We start from the raw sequence: 19762 nt of genomic DNA, 5'->3' as shown, positions 1-19762 counted from the left end.
TCTCTCAATAAGCCAATTTCTCCCCTCACTGTCAGTTAGCAAGACCTTTGAAATATTCTGGCAGGTGTGTGTGTGGGGGGGTCAATAAAACTGATTCATCAGTACTGGAGCACAGACACCACTTGACCCTTGAAAATGAAGCAGGTGGTCAACATATACTGAACAGTCCTATCCCAGCTGGCCAACTAGCAGAGCCACGAAAGATTAGGGAACCAGGCTCATGGGAGGGCGGTTTCTTCTCTTAGGCGTCCTCTATGGCTTGGGGATAATGAGGAACAGTGACAGAAGGTCTAGGGCCAAGGCTTGGGAGATCAGAGAATTTCACCCTCTCTTGTTGTAAGTGAGGAAACTCGGAGTGAAATGGGTTTGCCTCAGGGCACACAGCCCTTTAGCCCTGAAGTGAAGACAGACATGGGAGTCACCTGTACTTGTCTTCGTGTCCATGGATTGAAGTGATATGAATGGAATCTGACCTATTACCTGTGTGTCTGCAAGATGTCAGTTTGACCCAATCTCATTTAACAGTTGAGGAAACTGAGGTTCAGAGATGTGGAATGATTTGTCCAAGATCAAACAGCAACTTAGTGACACTTACTGTGTTTCTAATACATAAATAATACTCTCTTGGGTTCTCTGTACCATGTGTGTAGTTTCAAACACCACACAGATTTGGGATCTGATTTCAAGTGCAAAAGGAAGTGAGGGTGAAGTGAGAGAAATAGGTGGGGAAATATTGGCATTTCTGGAACCTTTAAATGACATTTGAGGAAACAGGATAAAATGTTGGAAATCAGGAATACAGTGTGATAAAAACAATAGTTGATGCTATGGGTTGAACTGTGTACCAGCCAAAAGACATGCTGAAGTACCTGTAAATGCAACCTTATTTGGAATTATAAGATTTTTACAGATGCATTCAAGTTAAGATGAGGTCATTAGGGTGGACCCTAGGCCAGTGTGACCTGGTGTCCTTATAAGAGGGAATATTGGACACAGAAACACAGGGAAAAGGAAGTTAGAATCTGAAGTAATACATCTACAAGCCAAGGAAGGTCAAGAATGGCGGGCCACCACCAGAAGGTAGAAGAAGACCTGGAACAGATCCTCTCTCAGAGCCCTCAGGAGGAACCAACTCCACTGACACCTAAATTTCCAACTCCAGCCCCCAGAAGTGGGAGACAGTCCATTTCTGTTGTTTAAGCCACTCTCTTTGTGGTGCTTTGTTCTGGCAGCCAGCAAACAAATATAATAGAAAACCTCTTATTAAGTAGTTACTTTGTGGGTCATGTTTGTCTGTCGATTTAATCAATGTTCATTTTGTATCTACTATGTGCCAGGCACTGTCTAGGGTGCCAGAGAAAGATCAGTGAGTAGAGAAGTCAAGTTCCTGCCTTCTGGAAGCTTCTAGTTTCCCTGCATTATCTCCCAGAATTCTCACAATTCTATGAAATAGGGTCATCCCCCCTCAACTTGAGATAAGGGCCTCACATTAGGGAAGGACAAAGTTGGGCCTGGTCTCTGTCACTCTGTTCCACCTCATTTACAGGGAGAAGGTGAGACAGGCAGGGGTGTGGGCCCCCAGCATTTCTGAGGTCAGAGTCCTGTCTCCCAAAGAAACCACGCCTTGGCCCAGCCTGGAGAGCCCTGCGTAGCCACATGTGAGGCAGAGATCTCGACTTGCCAGCTCTGTCTCAAGTCCCTCCTTCCCCCACTGAGGTCGGGCTGCTCAGGAGGCCCCGTTTGGGTGGAGGATGTAAAACCCTGGCCCTGACAGCAGGCAGCTGCAGTTAACAGCTGGGCCGTGGTACGGTCACCTGCATACAAACGTTCACAGGGTATCAGCGACCACCAGAGTGTTGCTCTGTGATCCTGGTGGGAGGGGACAGAGACAAGGCCTCCGCATGATCGTATCTGAACTAAGAGGCAAGGTCAATGCTCTACAACCACATAAACTCAATGGGCGCCTTCCAGTCAGTGCTGTGAGGGACCACTGTTTACTCACAACAGCTCTAGGCCTGCTGCACCCTGTTCCCTAGGTCCAAACTGTAAGCTACCCCATCATCCAAGAGCCCCTGGTTCCTGACAGCATCAAACACAGAACAAGTCCTTGCTCTTAACTCCCCCCAAATTGCCCAGTACAAGCCTACACCTCACAACAAGCTCCTTGCAATCCCTCTTCCTGAGATGTCCCAGGTTCCCTCAGAGTGTTTCTCTCCTGCTTCAGCAAGTGATCCACCTGACTTTGTCCCCCTATCTGTGTACTCTTGGTGGTCAGCCTGGCTGTAACTGGTGCCTGCCTCACTCCCAGACCCAGGTCCCTGGGGCTCCTCCCACTGGGCGTGGCCTCTCGCCTCCCGGGAAGACCCCTCAGCACTTCAAGGGGCCCCCTGGACCTAGGTGTGGTGGCAGCCATCACCCCCGCAGGGGAGACTGTGGCTCCACCCCCGCAGTCTGTGGAAACCTCTGATGTGGGAGAGCGTTTTCCAAGGAGCACCCCCTCTCCTCCCCCACAGGCTCCCCCCGGAGCTCCTCGGCTCCATTCAGATAAAGAGGTTCAGCCTTCAGGGCCGACTGCTCAACACATTTTTCTAAGCATTAAAAAATCACTGAAGAAGAAAAATAGAAATCCCTGGGGGGCCGCACCATTCCCCGACAGCCAAGCTATTAAACTTTCAAGTCCCAGTACTGAGCGGCCTGACAGCTGGAAGGCACCCAGCCTCGCGCGTCCTCGCTAAAGCAGTTCGTTCCAGTTAGAGCGAGCTTGGGTAAGGATCAATCACTGTTTCTGGCAGTTCTTCCCAAATTAGAAGAGGCAGAAAAGCAGAGAAAAAGGAAGCATATCCCAGAGTTTAATCTCCTCTCAGAGAAGGGCTGTCACTAACTATGATTCCATCTTATCAAACAGTGGGCACTCAGGGGATCACTGGCCAGTTTACCCTTAAGGATCTGGGGTCTCTTATTTATTTATTCTTTTTTTTTTTTAAGTCTTTATTGAATTTGTTACACTATTACTTCTGTCTTATGTTTTGGTTTTTTGGTTGTGAGGCATGTAGGATCTTAGCTCCCCCATCAGGGATCAAACCTTCACCCCATGCATTGGAAGGCGAAGTCTTAACCACTGGACCACCAGGGAAGTCCCTGGGATCTTTTCGGTGAGTTTAATAGGAGGCTTTTCATAATTTGGGGGGTGGGGTGGGTGGGGCAGGCAACACTGAGTTGGTCCTGACTAGGGCACTAACTCCAGGAGAAACTTCATCTCTGTGGACCTCAGTTTCTTTGTCTATAAAGTGGGTGTTAATGGCCTGAATTGTGTCCCCCTCTCCAACGTGTGTGTTGAAGTGCCAACCCCTAGTACCTCAGAATGTGACTGCATTTGAAAAGGGCTTTTAAAGAGGTGATTAAGTTAAAATGAGGTGGCGGTAGTCTGATATCACTGGGTCCTTATAGGAAGAGGAAATTTGGACACAGGTATAGAGGCATCACCGACTCGATGGACATCAGTTTGAGTAAACTCCGGGAGTTTGTGATGGACAGGGAGGCCTGGCGTGCTGTGATTCATGGGGTCGCAAAGAGTCGGACACGACTGACCGACTAAACTGAACTGAACTGAACAGATGGAGGGAAGACCATGTGGAGACACAGGGAGACGACGACCACCTGCCAGGCAAGGAGTGAGGCTTCAGAGGGAACAATCCTGCAGACACCTGACCTCGGACTTCCAGCCGGCAGTACTGTGAGAGAACAAGTTTCTGTTGTTTAAGCCACCCAGTATCACCCTGTCTGTGGTAATTTTCTATGGCAGCCCTGGTAGACTGATCAAGTGGGCAGACCTCCATTTTTCTGGGTGACACAGACACCGTTGAGAGAACCCACTGAGACAGTGAATAAAAGCTCCTGTTACTATCTGCAGGTGTCACACTGACATGAAGGCACTACCTGAGCGGCGCATAGTGACAGCGCACACAGTTCATCTCCATGGGTTTTATCAGAGAGCAGGATTCTCAGGTGGGAATCATATAGAACTCCCAGGGCACCTATGCCTGCTCCAGAGGGCATCTGGGACCTGGGTGAACCACCTGGCAAGTGGGGGTTGCCCAGGGGTGCCCCCTGCAGTGAAGGCCTGGTCTGGCTGGCCCTGGCTGAGCTTCCAGGTGCCTGCGGGAGCTAAAATCCCACCAGGTGCAATTCACTCTGTAGGCAGTGCTCCTGGGGACAGGCCAGGAACCTGTCGTCCTTGTCTCATTCACACTTCACAGCCACCCATGGGCAAAGAGCCTTTCCACCTTTATTAGGAGCACAAACCAGCGCTAGTAAGTTGAGTCACATCCCTCCCCAAGTAACAGTCAATTCATTTATCAGATAACCTTCCTCCTCAGAGTTAGCTGGGAGCAGGCCTGAGCAGAGGGCCCTTACCTGAAGTGGTCAGAGATGATGAAGAAATAACACAATTAAAGGCTGGGGGTGAGGCCTGGATGTACTCTGGTCAGCCAGGGAGAGCAAGGGAGGGCGGGGCCTGGGTGCCGGGGGCGGGGCCTCTGGTCCTTGGTGCTGGGGGACAGGGCTCCAGCAGGTGTGGGCGGTGAGGGGTCTTTGCCTCGGGTGAAACTTTGCCCAGCGTCTGCTGAGAGGGGGCCCCTTTTAACTTTACTTCTCTCTCCATGTCTCCCCTAAGAATTATTTAGATGGTTGTTCATTGATCCCTTAAACAGATAAATAAAAACTACCAGTTGGTAGGTTTTGTGATGGTTTTCCACTCTGTGCACACTGCTTTTCATTACTTACTGATAATGGCTGACATAACGTCTCATTTCTGCTAAATCATGTATTTGTGACACTCTGCTCTACCATCTCATTTACAACCAGGTAAATGAGCCTTTATGTGCTTTTCTCTAGCCAGACAGCGATAAACTAGGTTTTATTTTCCTAAATTGAGTCCTCATCTTTGGTAGATCAGCATAAACCCTTTGGGGGAGTGGTGGGCATGGATTACATTCTGCCGGGTTCAACCATTTTTTTAATAACTCCCTGGAAAGAGGCACCACATTTGTCCTTGGCACTTGCCTGGATTGGTTTAATTTAGTTCTTCTGGAGACTGTAGATCAGTAGAGGGTCTCTCCGATTGCTCTTGGGGTTTTGTTTTGAGAGGAGGCTGTTGAGAAAAGTTTTCTTCCCTCACACCTGGTTTGGTACTTCTCTGAGGCTGTGGGGGGCTTCACCAGCCCTGGACCTGACTGGAACTCGCCCCAAGTCATTGGTAGTTTTATTTATAACTTTATTTTCTTTTAAGATAAATCATTCAATTGGTTCAAGAGCCCAAAGTAAGCCTGCTCCTATCTGTGTCTCCAGTCACCCAGCTCCACACTAGAAGCACCCATTGCCACCACTTTGTGTATGCTTCCAGGGACGGGCTGCACCCCCACCCTCCTTCCTCTCTCCCTCCCTCCTTCCCTTCTTTCCTTCCTCCCTTCCCCTCTTTTTCCTTCCTTAAGGACCTCCCTCTCTTTCTTCCTCTCTCTCTTTCTTTTGCATTAAACACAAACAGTAGCATAACATAGATAGGTTTTACAGTCTGCCTTTTAATTTTTTAAAAAAATACATATATTTAGTTTCTCAGTGGTTCAGTGGTAAAGAAGTTACCTGCCAAGCAGGAGATGCAGGTTCAATCCCTGGGTTGGGAAGATCCCCTAGAGAAGGAAACGGCAACCCACTCTAGTATTTTTGCCAGGAAAATCCCATGGACAGAGGAGCCTGGCGGGCTACAGTCCATAGAGTGGCAAAGAGTCAGACACAACTAAGGTACTGAGCATGCACCATAGTTTCTTATTAGTACTTAACAAGCTTCCTTCTTTCTTTCTTATAACTGCAGAGGAGTCTGTGCATTACTTAGCTTTATGGGGCAATTGGGCTGTTTCTAGCATTTCACTTCAGGGTTCTGATTTGAAACCTTAGACTGCCTGATTCTGTATTCAGCCCTCACTGCCCTACCCTTTGTGGGCTGCCTTTTGTGTGCTGTGTTGCACCCACTCTTGGACTAGAGAGCAGGACACAGCCTGGGAGAGCTTGGCACTTGGAGGCGAGACCTGCAAACTGCATGACACTCTCCACCCCCCACCACCCTCCAACTAGGGGACCTGACAAAACTCTAGCATGGCTTCCATCTGCATCAGAGCATGTCCCTAGGATGACCCCAGCCCTCTTAAAATGCCTTTCTGAGAGGGCTCAAGCTCCCTGAAGAATTTACTGTTCCAGCCTGACAACAGGTCCCTGCTCTACCTTTTCTTAGACTATTACTTTGGGAAACATGAAACTGTAAATCTTTTCTCTACTCTTTTGAGATATGACTCTCCTACAACCTAGAATGTTTCCTCTAGGACCTAGGTGCCATCTCTGTGAAATGCAAACATCTGGGGACATAGCTCCCCCTCTCCTGGTTCCTGTGGGAGGGTATGATGCCAATTTCGGGGGGCTCCTTGCTCCAGTCTGTTCCTGTCATAAAGATGTGAGATTTGTGCTTCTCCTTTGGATAAGCCATGGATTTGGAACATGGATGGCCAAATCACCTAGACTACCCTCCTCAACCTCCTTCAGTGTTCTCCTTTAGCACAAGAGCGTTTAAAAAGCCTCCTACCTTTTGTTGCAGTGGAGTTGAGCTCAGTTCTATTCTGAAGTCTCTCTCTCCTACTGCCGTAGTCTGAATATTAATAAAACCTGTTTTGCTGATTTTAACAAATGTCTAATACAGACCTTCCCTTTGACAGTTGGGAGGCCAGCTCCAAGTGCAGATTGCCCTGCAGTCGGTCACACTTGGTTCTAACTCCCAGCTTGGTCCACGCTGGGCCTGGGTTGAAGGGTCACCCTCTGGCAGGTTCTTTGGGTGTCACATTTGGTCTCCATTTCTTGGGGGGTACCTCTGAGGGCTAGTCAGCACCCCACTCCTCTCTAAACTCCTGCAGTGTCTGTGGTTTGAACCTTTCATGTAAACATAGTTGTTTACGTTACCACCCACTTAATGTCTGTATCTTCTCATTTATTCAATTCTATAAACTTAATTGGGTATTAAGTATGCTCCCAGTAATGTACATACATTATTTCATGTTATACCTATGGATCAATCATTTTTATTATGAAAATGTCAAACATACATAAAAAGAGAATGGTATAATGGATCCCCATATACCCATCACCAGTATGACTATAAACACATGGCTTTTTTTTTTTCTTTTGTTATACCAATATCCCCTCACATTTCCATCCTGTCCCAGATTGTTTTAAACAAATCCTGGATATTATTTCTTCTTCAGATATTTCAGTATGGTATTGCTAAATTATAAACATGCATTTAAAAAAACCACATAACTTCTACAAATCTAAAAATACATAGCATCTAAAAGGTAAATACAATTCTTCAATAGCACCAAATATCCAGTTCCTCTTTCTTCAAATGTTTGATATATTTTTTACAGTTTCTTTGAATAGTGGTCCAAATAAAGTCCATTTCAATGGGTTGATATGTCAATTTAATCTCTTTTAACTTATAGATCCCCCCATCTCTCCTTTTTCCCCTGGTAATTTTTGCTTGTTGAAAAAATTGGATGGTTAGCCCTGCAGTCCCCTACTGTCTGGATTTGCTGACTTCATCCCCATTGCGTCAGTTAACATGTTCATCTGACCTCTGTATTTCCCGTAGTTCTTTCTTGAGACTTAACCACTTGCAATTTTCTTTTTTGTTTGTCTCTTTATTTTTTTTGGCAAGACTACTCATAGGTGGTATTGCATGCTCCATCAGAAGGTACAAGTCTGCTGGTCTTTTGTTGTGAGATTAGTAGCTATTTGATAATTGTTATTGCCTAGATACATTATTTGCAAAGTGGTGATATTCAAATTCTGTTTTAAGAATGACTTTTATGATATACAAATAAAATTAGTAATTACATTCTTATTTGTTTTTTAACTGTAATACTTCTACAAAATGATGCTTCCTCTTTTCTTCTTCTTTTTTTAAACTATAACCATGATATACCTACAGTTCTTATAGGAAAGTCAGGAAAAATGTCTGGCTCATTATCTACCAGTTTTCAAAAAACTGAGTTGGTTCCCCAGCAGACTCCAAGGTGGCTTTTGAAGGGTAACAGTACAATACTGAATGCATAGATTTAAACATTTTAATGTATTTCAATCTATTATAGTTAATATTCTTATTGGTATTTAGCCATCTTTGGTTAGTGGGAGTTTATTCAAATTGGCTATGAAGTCTTTTACTGTGACTCTAGTAGTTCTTTATAGTTTCCTTGGTTTCTCAGACTCATTGCCCCCAAACCTGGATCCAGCCATTTCTCCAAGGAGCTTCTGTTCTTATAGTGAAAGATGGTGGTTAGAGACCAAAACCAGAGGCTAAAAATGCTCAGTACCACTGGGTTGGCCATAGTTTCTAAGTCTTTTCACTGATCAGTGTTAGGAAATGGGTATATATTTATTTTATGTTGACCTACAACCAACAACATGATTACTGAAATGATTTGAAATTCTTTTTGCAGTACTCTTCTGCATCCCCACTAGGGATTACTGTGATTTCAAAAGTCACTTGGAATAGTTCTTCTCTGTGTGATTATACCATAAATTTGAAACATAGTTGGATTCATTTGTTTCTTTTTCTTTTTGATTTTTAGAGCTTTCTCTTTAAGATTTAATTTTGTTTTATAATTCTCTAAAGTATTTGCATGGTCCCAAAGTCATCTCCGCATAACAAGATAAATTAAAACAACTCTAGTGTCTATTTCTTTTCCCTCTACCTGCTTCCTGTAAGTGATCATTTAAAAACATGTTAAAAAAATTTTTTTTTCAATTATAAGGGAATATGTATGCATGTACTCATATCCCTTCCTCTTTCTCAGACAAGTGGTAAATAACACACATATTCTCTCCACCTTGCTTTTTAACCCAACAATATATCCTGGAGATTTTCCATAATAGTTTACAGAGTTATTTCTCATTTCTTTTGTGGACATATCATTCAAAGCTTATTCAACTAGTCCCCTACTGATAGGTAGTTGGGTTGCTTCCAATTTTTTGCCATTATTCGTAGAAGTGAAACAAATAGCCTTATGCATACTTCTTGTTCATGTTTTTGCCAGTGTGTCATTGGGAGAGAGTCTTAGAAGTGGGATTGCTGGATCAAATTCAATATACATAAATGCATATAAATTTGTGTAGATACTGCCAAATCCTTCTTCACAAGTGGTTGCAATATTTTCTATTCCCATCAGTATTATGTGAACTTCCCTAGAGCTTCACCTGGGCTTCCCAGGTGGTGCAGGGGTAAAGAATCCTCATGACAATGTCGGAGACGTAGTGATGCGGGTTCAATCCCTGGGTTGGGAAGATCCGCTGGAGTAGGAAATGGCAACACACTTCAGTATTCTTGCAAGAAATCTCACGGGCAGAGGAGACTGGCGGGCTATAGCCCATGGGGTCGCACAGAGTCAGACATGACTGAGGGACTGAGCCGCGCACAGCACGGAGCTTCACCAACAAAATAGACGACACATTTGTGGAGCTTTGCCAATCTGATAGATGTAAATGGTATCTCAGGGAGGTTTTCGTTTTGTTTTATTTTTTTGTATTTTACTATTATGACTGAAATTGAGCATTCTTTTATGTGGTTAAAAAATTTTTCTTTTAACTTTAGAGAGGAGAGTTCAAGATGGGGGAACACCTGTGCACCCGTGGCTGATTCATGTCGATGTATGGCAAAAACCATCAAAATATTGTAAAGTAATCATCCTCCAATTAAAAGAAATTAATTGACTATAAAATTTTTTCTTTTAATTTTTTATGTAAACGGTCTGTTCATATCTCTAGCCCACTTAAAAATAAGAGTGTTGCTGACTTTTTTTAATCCTCAAATTTTAAATGCTATCCATATAATAGAGATATTAACCCTTTATATTCTAAGTTGCAAAGACTTATTTTTTAGTTTGCCATTTATTTTTCAGTTATGCTTATGTTGTTGTTTGAGAATGCAAAATTTAAAAAATTTTTGGTAATCAAATTTATCAATATTTTAAAAGATCGATAAGTTTGCTTTTAGATTTTGAATTATATCAAGAAAAAATGTCCCCAGAGCCAAGTTATAAAGAATTTAGCCTTGTATGGCTTCCTCTTTTACATTTAAATATAGAATGAATTTGGAATTGATCCTAGAATATAGTGAGGGATGGATGCAATTTTATTGTTTTCCTTATGACTATCCAGTTTCCTGAATACCACTCACTGAAAAGGCTTGGTTTCAAAGCCTGCCTTGATCAATACTAATTTCCATATGCAGTGGGGCTTACTTTTAAATTTTGTCTTATGTTTCAGTGGCCTTTTTATCCTTTGTTTACTTTAATGATCAAGACTTTCTAGTATGTTTTATTATCTGGAAGAGCTTTCTCTTCTTCTTTTTTAGTTTTTCTTCTTGGCTCTTCTTGCCTTTTTCCTCTTACAAATGAAATTTATAATGAACCCATCTAGCTCTAAAAAAGCAATGTTACTATTTTAAAAACTGAAATTGCATTAAATTTATAAATCAATAGGGAGAACTGGCATCTTTATGCTTTCAAGTCTTTATATTTCAGTGCATGGTACTTCTTTCCATTTGGGTCTTTCAGGAGGGTTTTATGGTGGTCTTATATAGGTTTTGGACATTTCTTGTTAAGTTCATTTAAAGGCATTTCATTTTATTTTTCGCTATCATAAGTAAGATTTTTCTCTTTCATTGTATCTTTTTTGTTATTTATAGATACAATAGCATTGACTTTTAATTTTTTAGTAACCTGGTACTTTACTGCTGCTGCTGCTGCTGCTGCTAAGTCGCTTCAGTCCTGTCCGACCCTGTGCGACCCCAGGCTATGTTATTGTTTGTGGTAAAGTTTTCACATGGAACCTTTCGGATACTCCAGAAAGACTAACATTTTCCCTCTTGTATTCAAATTCTTGGTGCTTTCCAATTGTTTTCTGATCACATTGACTACTACCTTTGACCAGTGTTACACAGTAGTAGAGATAGTACTCATCCTTTTTTTTTTAATTTCTGCAGGAAGGCTACCAGTGTTTTCTTCTTAGAGACAATTTATCATTGAAGAAAGTGTCCAAATATCCTCATTATCCAGATGAGGAATTGAGATGTAGAGCGATCAAGGAAGAACTTGCCTCCAGGTCTGTGGGGCCTCAGTCTCCCCGGCTTAATAATCCCCAGGCTTTGCAGCACAACCCTATTTTTCATTATCTAGACTCCTCTGCCCGCTTCCTCAACATGGACCTGACGTTTTAACAGATCTTAAGAGATTTAAGAGTGACTAAGCACAATCTGGAATCAAGATTCCAGAAATATCAATAACCTCAGATATGCAGACGACACCACCCTTATGGCAGAAAGTAAAGAGGAACTAAAGAGCCTCTTGATGAAAGTGAAAGAGGAGAGTGAAAAAGTTAGCTTAAAGCTCAACATTCAGAAAACTAAGATCATGGCATCTGGTCCCATCATTTCATGGGAAATAGATGGGGAGACAGGGGAAACAGTGACAGACTCTATTTTTCTGGGCTCCAAAATCACTGCAGATGGTGATTACAGCCACGAAATTAAAAGATGCTTACTCCTTGGAAGGAAAGCTATGACTACCCTAGATAGCATATTAAAAAGCAGAGACATTACTTTGCCAACAAAGGTCCATCTAGTCAAGGCTATGGTTTTTCCAGTGGTCATGTATGGATGTGAGAGCTGGACTGTGAAGAAAGCTGAGCACTGAAAAACTGATGCTTTTGAACTATGGTGTTGGAGAAGACTCTTGAGAGTCCCTTGGACTGCAAGGAGATCCAAACAGTCCATCCTAAAGGAGATCAGTCCTTGGTGTTCATTGGAAGGACTGATGTTGAAGCTGAAACTCCAATACTTTGGCCACCTCATGCGAAGAGTTGACTCATTGGAAAAGACCCTGATGCTGGGAGGGATTGGGGGCAGGAGGAGAAGGGGACGACAGAGGATGAGATGGTTGGATGGCATCACCGACTTGATGGACATGAGTTTGAGTGGACTCCGGGAGTTGGTGATGGACAGGGAGGCCTGGTGTGTTGAGATTCATGGGGTCGCAAACAGTCGGACACGACTGAGCGACTGAACTGAACTGAACTGAAACTTAGTGTGTGGGAAGGGCCCAGAGGCCCCAAATGACAGGACTCGGTTTCTTCCCTTATTTTCTTCAGCAATTCTGCTCCCTCTCAGAGACTCTATGTAGCAAAAGAAGAGCCCCCAAGAAATTAAAAACAACTTTTCTTAGAAAGCAAGTTACTGACCACCTATATTACTCAAGAGCCTCAGGCCTCCTTCCCCTTGCCTGCTCCATCCAGGGAATTTTCCCAATCTTACACATCACTCTCCCTCAGAGGAACTCTCAATGTATTTCTCTCTCTTTAGTTACATTTCTAATGATACTTCAGTGTCCCTTATAGATCTGCTAACAGAGTGACTACCTTACTGGCCTGCTGTCACTTCAGAAATTGTATCTATCGAGAAACAGACTGAATGGTTTGTCTTGGGTAAATGTATTCAAGCTTTTATAGGTTCTAAAACTGCTCAGGTTCTTCCTCTCTCCACCTTTCAGGGACATTTACCCAAGACTAACCAGTAAGGTAGTCACTCACAACAGTGACCCTGTGGTCTTTCATTTATTCAGTGGGGAGGGTTCTTCTCATATCTTTTTTTTTTTTAAACAAAACAAAACAAAACAAAAACTGCTAGGACCACAAGTGCTGTGAGGAGAGAAACCTGGCCTGAATCTAGAGTCCCTGTTTCTGGTAATTTCCCCAAATAGGTAGATCCTCAGAGTATGGACTCTTTCTCTGCAAGGGACAGAAAGAGAGACTGTGAGAATGGGGAAAATATTAAAATCAGGCCCATTTGAAATTTGAATCCTTTTGTCTTTCGATAGTTTTGACTTCTCCGTTCCCCCAGCTGACAGCCCTTGCCGTTGGAGGTATAAGCCGCTGTTTTGTCTCATGGAGACCACTACTTTCGGTGGAGACTTCTGTGGAGACGGTCCCCTTTCTTCCCCCCGCAGCCTCTCCACAGCCCTGGCCTCTGCTCACTCCCTGTCTTTGACTCTGCGGCTGCCCCACCTCTGCTCCTACTCCTCTTTCAGGAGCAGCTCTGAGGCAGGCAGACTGCCTAATTCCAAGCTTGCGGTTGGCTTATTTGAGGATGAAGGGGCCTGATGTTGCCGCCAGAACTTGTTATCAGCATTATTCACTTGGCAAGAAAAGTCAGAGCGCTAAGCCAAGGCAGAGAGGGAGAGGACCACCTTCTGCCTGAGCTGGTGCCCAGGTCCTCCTTGACCTCTTGGCCGCCAGCTGGGAGTGCTTCCATCTGTTTTACTGCTGAGCAGAAGGAGCTGAGAGTTTCTGTTCTAACACAGCTGAGTCACTGAGAGAGAGGTTTGAACATGAAAAAGAACTTCACATACATTTGACTGTAACCAGGACGGGCATCATACTTTGTGAATCCCGGTGCAAAATGAAAGCAGAGAGCTCCCTGTGCTTTCCTGCTTTCAAAAAGCAGGAAAAGGGGTGCCTTGAAAGGTATTAGAATTTTCCTTTCTTTCTGGTTTTTCTCTTGACTTGTCATGCTCATTTTTCATCTTAAAATGATTTAATCTTAAAATGATTTAATTTTGTAATCTTTCAAGTACAGGGGTAATCAAGGCACAGATGCAACCCTCACAGGCAACCAGGGGACCGTGCCCTGTGATTTGGGGGTGCTGTGAGGCCTGCTACTAAAGGGTTGCCCTTCCTGCCAGCTACCGGACTGATGTGCTAGGTCCTGGCCAGGGGTGGGGAAGTCCAGCCAGGCATCTCCCGTTCTATTGACTGGCTACCCTAACATGGAGGACAAGGGACCCCTAAGAGTACTGAACCTCAGTACTACTCTGTATGCACCTGGATCAAGGGTGGGTGAAAGGCTCACCTGTCTCCTGTCAGTTGCCTGTTGAATGCACCGTGGTGCTGCCGGTCCCAGATCTGTCCCCCTGAGATGCCACCTTGACCCTCCCTGCCCCTGTGACCAGGCCTCTGCTGGGGGTTGGGACAAGAAGGGGAGGTCAGAAGAGGCCTTGAGTTGCAAGGGGTCATAGGACCTGGCTGTCCCAGAGAGATAGGGGAGCCGAGGCTCCAAGTCCCTGACACACGCTTCACTGTGCCATTGGACTTCACCTACAAAACACGAATTCAAAGAAACAGCAAGTGAAAGTTTCAATATAGCAGCTACTGAGCCTTAAACCTCAACTTTGGGGCCTATTAGAGTTTGGGCTCCATAGTGTGGCAGTGGGCCTGCTGCCATGAGTTCTTCCAAGGCTGATAAACTTACACAGTGAAGGGGGAGGGAGACAATCTCCCCAGGCTGCTCGCTGGACTGCTTTGGTGTGAACTCCTGAGACCCGTCCTGGGTCACGTTCCATGCTGGGGCTTTGTCTGCAGGGACAGCACTCTCTTTCCCCCTTCGCCCTCTTCCTGGTTCTTCTGAAAGTACGCCTGTGTCTCCTCAAGGTTGGTGGTGAAAGCTCTTGGTGGAGGTGGAGAGGCGTGGGAGGCTCCGGGGCAGAGGGGCCTCTTCCCAGAAACGCTCTGGGAGCTCTCCATTAACACTATCCCTTCTCAATCTTTTTTTTTTTTTTTTCCTTCTCAGACAGCTATAGAAGTGTTGGACATGAAATCATGCTTGGTCCTTGCTCTGAACTTCTCCACTGCTCCTATAGGTGAGTCTGAGAAAGTGTCACTGAAATGGATTTCCCAGCCCAACCTACTCTTGGGTGACAGGGGTCCATGTTGGGTTCTGTTGGGGGCCCAGGCTAGGGAGAAGGTGACATTTTTCTCTAGGTATCCAACCACCATTCAGCCCCTTTAGTGTTCAGTTACTGAGAGCTTGACCCCAGGCCTCAAGCACAGTGCTGGTCATGAGGAGCCAAAGAGGATCAGGGAGGGCTTCACAGCGGAGGTGCCATTGAAACAGACATGAAGGATGAGGAGGGGCACAGAGGGGAGGAAGTGGTTGCAGATGGAGGAGAGTGGGCTGCCAAGGGGAGAGGGTAAGGGAGTGTTGTGAAGTGTCGGGAATGCTGGGAAAAGGTGTTTGGAGAGACAGGCAGGAAGCTCCAGGCCACGAAATCCAAGTGAGGGCAGAGGAGCCCAGGAGCACTCGGCATGCGTGGCTGCCTCTGAGCCCCCACGAGGAGAAGGCGGCACACTCTGAAATGAATGGACTGTGGAGGTTGCGGAGGGCTGATCTCTAGGCCAGAAGGGGGACAGTGCCTGGGGGATGGGTCCCTCCTGAGTTCTATGGGGACTGGCGGGTGGGAGTCTAGGGCTCCATGACCTGCACCCAGGGAGGCAGTGGGCCCCACTCCCCGAGGGAAAGGCGTCATTTCTCAGCGCCCAGAAGCTGGGCCTGCTGTTTGGGGCTAGATGGGGCTTAGGAGGAAGCTATCTCCCGCGGCCCTTGGGTGATGAGGACACTGCTTGGGGATGGGGAAGTAAGAGGTCATTTTAAGGCCCTGAAGGGGGCTATGGTCCCCATAGCAACCCCAGGGCCCGTGGCCCAGCTCCCAGGGGGGCAGGTCCTCTTTGAGGACACACAGCCCTTCATAATCCATGCAGCTCCCTGTCATATCTTCTTTCAGTTCATGCTCATAGTGGCCCCTTTCCACTGGTGAGGTGTTCATCCATCTCAAAGACAGGGAAAGGGAGGTGTGGGGTGGATGTGCCCCTCACATGGACGAACCAGAGCCAGGATTTGAAGGGAACAGGTCCCTCTCAGTGTTGACCTTCGATTGTGTATGTGCCTCTAGGGATCTGCAGTGCCAGGAATGAAACTGTCTTTCTAGGCTATTAGTAGCTGATTTTACTAAGTACATGACACTCAGTTAACCCCCTAACAGCTCCACACAGTAGATACAGTGACGCCCAAATTGCAAATGAGGAAACAAGCTCAGAGAAGTTACGTAACTGACTCAAAGCCACCCAGCTGGAAGGTAGCAGAGCCAACATCCAAATTCGGGTTCCCCTGACCTTTCCATGTGCCTCAGTGAGCCTAGTATGTGAGGGCCTAGACACACAAATGACACAGGACAACATGGCAACCGCCGCAGTGGATGTGTGTGCAGGCTGTCACGGGGCCACAGAGGCAGAGCCAGGCCGAGGGCACGTGGTGTGTGCATGGCCTCCCGGGTGGGTGGTGTGGCTGGGACAGAGGTGACTTTGGAGGGCCCTGTGGACTGAGCTCAGGGTTGTGGATTTAGTCCATCGGTGAGGAGAAGCCCAGAGGGTTCAGGCAGGGTCATAATGCAGAATTTGCATTATGGATTGCATGTGTCCAAAAGATCACTCTGGTGACGGGGTGGAGAATACGAGGTGGAGAGAAGGTGTTAGTAAAGCTGAAGGCGGAGGCCTGGAGTCGGATCGCCCACATGGGTCAGTTTTGCAACAGCAGCAGAGGAAAAACTGTGTGTCTTTCTCAGATATGTAGGATTTTCTTTTTTTTTTTTTTTGTAGATGAAACAGAGCTAGATATGGCTGGAGGACTGGGCCATGTGGAACAGAAATAATTCCATTTTACAGGTTGTTCTAACTGTATCTTCAAGTCTGTGTTTCGTAAAAGAGGAAAAAGGGAACTCTATATTCATAGCTAGAATCTCAAGTCACTTAAAATGAAAATGACCTCTATTTGGGGGCTGACTGTCTTGGTGTCCAGCCCACAGCACCGTACCTGTACACTCTCAGTATGCACTTTTCTGATCTGTAGTCTACCTATGGGCAGGACCTATGCAACTTATTTATCTATGGACTTGCTGGAATACCCATGGCATTATTATACCCATTTTACAGATAAGGAAACTGAGGCTCAAAGAAGTTGGGCAACCTGCTGAAGCCTCTGAAGCCAGAATAAGTCAGTCTCTGTTGAACACGGACTAAGTTTAGTCACTGTACTTTTTGACTTAGGAATTGGGACATTTGACTTATAAAAAGTCTGTGTGGCAGCTGAGTGCAAGAAATTATCTGGCAGGAGCTGAAATATTGGAATATTCCAATAAAGAAATATTGGAATAGGGGCATTCTGGTGGCTTGTAGGACACAAATATTTGGAATTATTACTGTTGGAGAGAACCCTGGAGGAATGGCTGGCTGAGATTTGTCAGCTTCAAGGCCCCAGGCTGCTCTGAGATGGCTCTCCTCACAACACAGATGGATGTGAGCGGAACAGCAGCTCTGAGGAAGAGCCAAGAGGACAGTGTTGGGTGTCGTGTGTACTGTGCTGTCTGCGGGCACCAGCTGCCAGTGGAGAAGCCTCTAGGGGGTGAAGTGGGAGGCAAGAGGGGCAAATGAGGAGCGCCTGAGTGTGTCTGCCCAGCATCACCCAGTCACACACGAATGAAGGTCTGTGACGTCCCGCTGCGGGCTGTGTGCTGAGCCCCAGGGTGCAAGGGGTCTGAGCTGGCAGTTCCTGGCTGGGCTAGAGGCTGATTTAGCTCAGAGGGATGCCAAGGCCAGCATTTGTGGGAGGAGGAAAACAGAGAAGCCAGCCACCCACAAAGAGACAGATGAAATGTGCAAAGCTGGCTGCGGGCCCAGTGTCAGAACCGCAGGCTGCAAGCAGATGTGACTGATGATCTCAGCGCCCTGCAGAACCACCCTGGAGAGGTCCTGACCAAGCAAGGAGAAAACCTCTGTGCCCTGCCCTGGTCAATAAGGTAGCCACTGGCCACTTGTGGCTGTTTAAATTTAAAGGAATGAAAATGAAATAAAAGAGAAACGTCAGTTCCTCAGTCTCATTAACCACACATCAAGTGCTCAACAGCCAGAGATAACTAGGTGGTATGGATACAGTACATTTCCATCATTGCAGAACTTCTATCCCAATGTAACTTATCTCAGTAATAATTTTAGTGTTGATTATATGTTGAAATAACATTTAAAATATAATGAGTTAAATAAAGTATACTAATATGAGCCTCACATGTTTCTTTTTACTTTTATTACCATGGGTAGTAAATTTGTCAATGACCTGCATGGCTCAGATTTCCAAGGGACAGCCCTGAATTGATGCAAGTAGGAACACGCCTCCATTTAGCCATCGTTTTTAATGCCACAGCCATTTGGTGGTGATGATGGCTTGACGATGGCTGTAAAAACCATTCCGCTTGATGATGGCTGTAAAAACCCTTTCTTAACACAAAGTTACAGAGTCAGCCTAGGCTGAGGGGAGAAATGCAAGCTTTGGAGCTGGGACAATTTAGGTTCCCATCTCAGCTCTGTTTCCCCATCGGCTATGTGGTTTGGGGCACATAACTTCTTTGTGCCTCAATTTTCTCGTCTAAAAATGCAACCAGTGAACGATCCTCTCTGCACAGTACTGCTTTGAACCCTAGAGGAGACAGTGTCTGCAGAGGGTCTGGCATGGGCCCGGCCCTGAGGGCACCTTAATAAATAGTGCCCCCTTTGATTCTTTTTATCATGGTCATTAATGTTTTTAGCATGGAAGTGTAAGGGGTTATGGTCAGTCTCTCTGGCCTCAGGCCACTCACTTCCCTGCCCCCCACCCCCACCGCGCCTCAGCACCCTTGCTCTCTTTAATGCCCCCCAGAGATGGGGCAGCAGGCAGCCAGTCAGCTTCCTCTCTCAGGCACTCACCTGCTGGCAGCTGCTGGCCCATGAGGCCCGGAGGGCGCCCCAGTTCTCTGAGCGCGTGGCTTTGCTCTCCAGGTGCATGCGCAGCTGTGCCTCCAGCTCCTGGCTGACTTTCTCCAGGGCGTGTACCTTGGCCATGTATTCCACCAGGCAGCCCCCCAGGTCCTCGACTGCACCGAGGTCCCTCTCCAGGCTGGGAGCGGGTGCTGTGGCCAGGCCTGAGCTCCGCAGGCCCTGCAGGAAGACGCTGCTGATGCCCAGGGCCCTGCGGGTCACGCGGGCGCCCAGGCCACCTGTGGGCCCACTGGGTGTCATCCCTACGTAGACCCTGGGTGTTCGGACAAGACCACCCACGGCAATGGTCCTGGAAGCTGGGAGGCCGTCCAGGGAGGACGGTGACTGAGCTGCCCTGAAGGAGACCTTGTGCCTCTGCAGAGGCATGCTGGAGCCGGCCCCCGCGGGCGCTTCCACCACCACCCGCCGAGTGCTCATCTCCCCTTCTGCCTCTGCTGTGCCTGGTGGACTAACAGAGCCCAGTGGTTTTTGGTTTCCAGCCCCAGCATCCCCGTGACTGGGCCTCTCTGGAAGCTTCCCTGTGCCAGGGCTGCTTTGTCTGCTGTTTTCCATGAGTTTCCACCATTCACCAAGCTGAAAGGGAAGCGGCCCGCCCAGGGCTGTGTGCAGAGAGGCGCTCAGGCATTCTCAGCAGGATCATGTGCCTGACCTCCTAGATTTTTCTGCGGGTGGTGGGGAGGCTGGATCCGTGTAGGCCGTGGGGGTGGCTCATCTGGGCCTGTGTATTTCACTACCTAAGAGGGCAAGGCCAGCACCCAGCAGTCCCATTTCACGGATGACAAAACTGAAGCTCAGGGCCGTTAGATCAGAAGTAGAGAGAGCGGCTGGGCCAGGACTGACTCCAGGTGCATCAGGGCTACCGTCAGGGCTCACCAGCCTTACCTGCGCTGTGTCTGTGACTGTGGACATGTGCCTAGAGATGACTGGGAACCAGCCTTGGTGGGAGGCAGCCCCAGGGACTCAAAAGAAACAAACTAAG

At 46.6% G+C, this 19762-nt stretch overlaps 1 protein-coding gene across 2 annotated transcripts in view; it reads right to left on the bottom strand.

Moving 5' to 3' along the window:
- The window catches only part of BFSP2 (beaded filament structural protein 2), a 72801-nt gene extending 53531 nt beyond the window's left edge, over nt 1-19270 (bottom strand). For both annotated transcript variants that reach the window (XM_043875331.1, XM_043875332.1), the window contains exon 1: nt 18712-19270. In XM_043875331.1, the coding sequence (XP_043731266.1) occupies nt 18712-19200 (489 nt within the window). In that variant the 5' untranslated portion in view covers nt 19201-19270. The remainder of the gene's footprint in view (nt 1-18711) is intronic.
- Between the last annotated feature and the right edge of the window lie 492 nt (nt 19271-19762).

This window comes from Cervus elaphus, chromosome 19 (assembly GCF_910594005.1).
Source record: "Cervus elaphus chromosome 19, mCerEla1.1, whole genome shotgun sequence".
NCBI lineage: Eukaryota > Metazoa > Chordata > Mammalia > Artiodactyla > Cervidae > Cervus > Cervus elaphus.
This window is presented reverse-complemented; position numbering and strand designations above follow the sequence as displayed.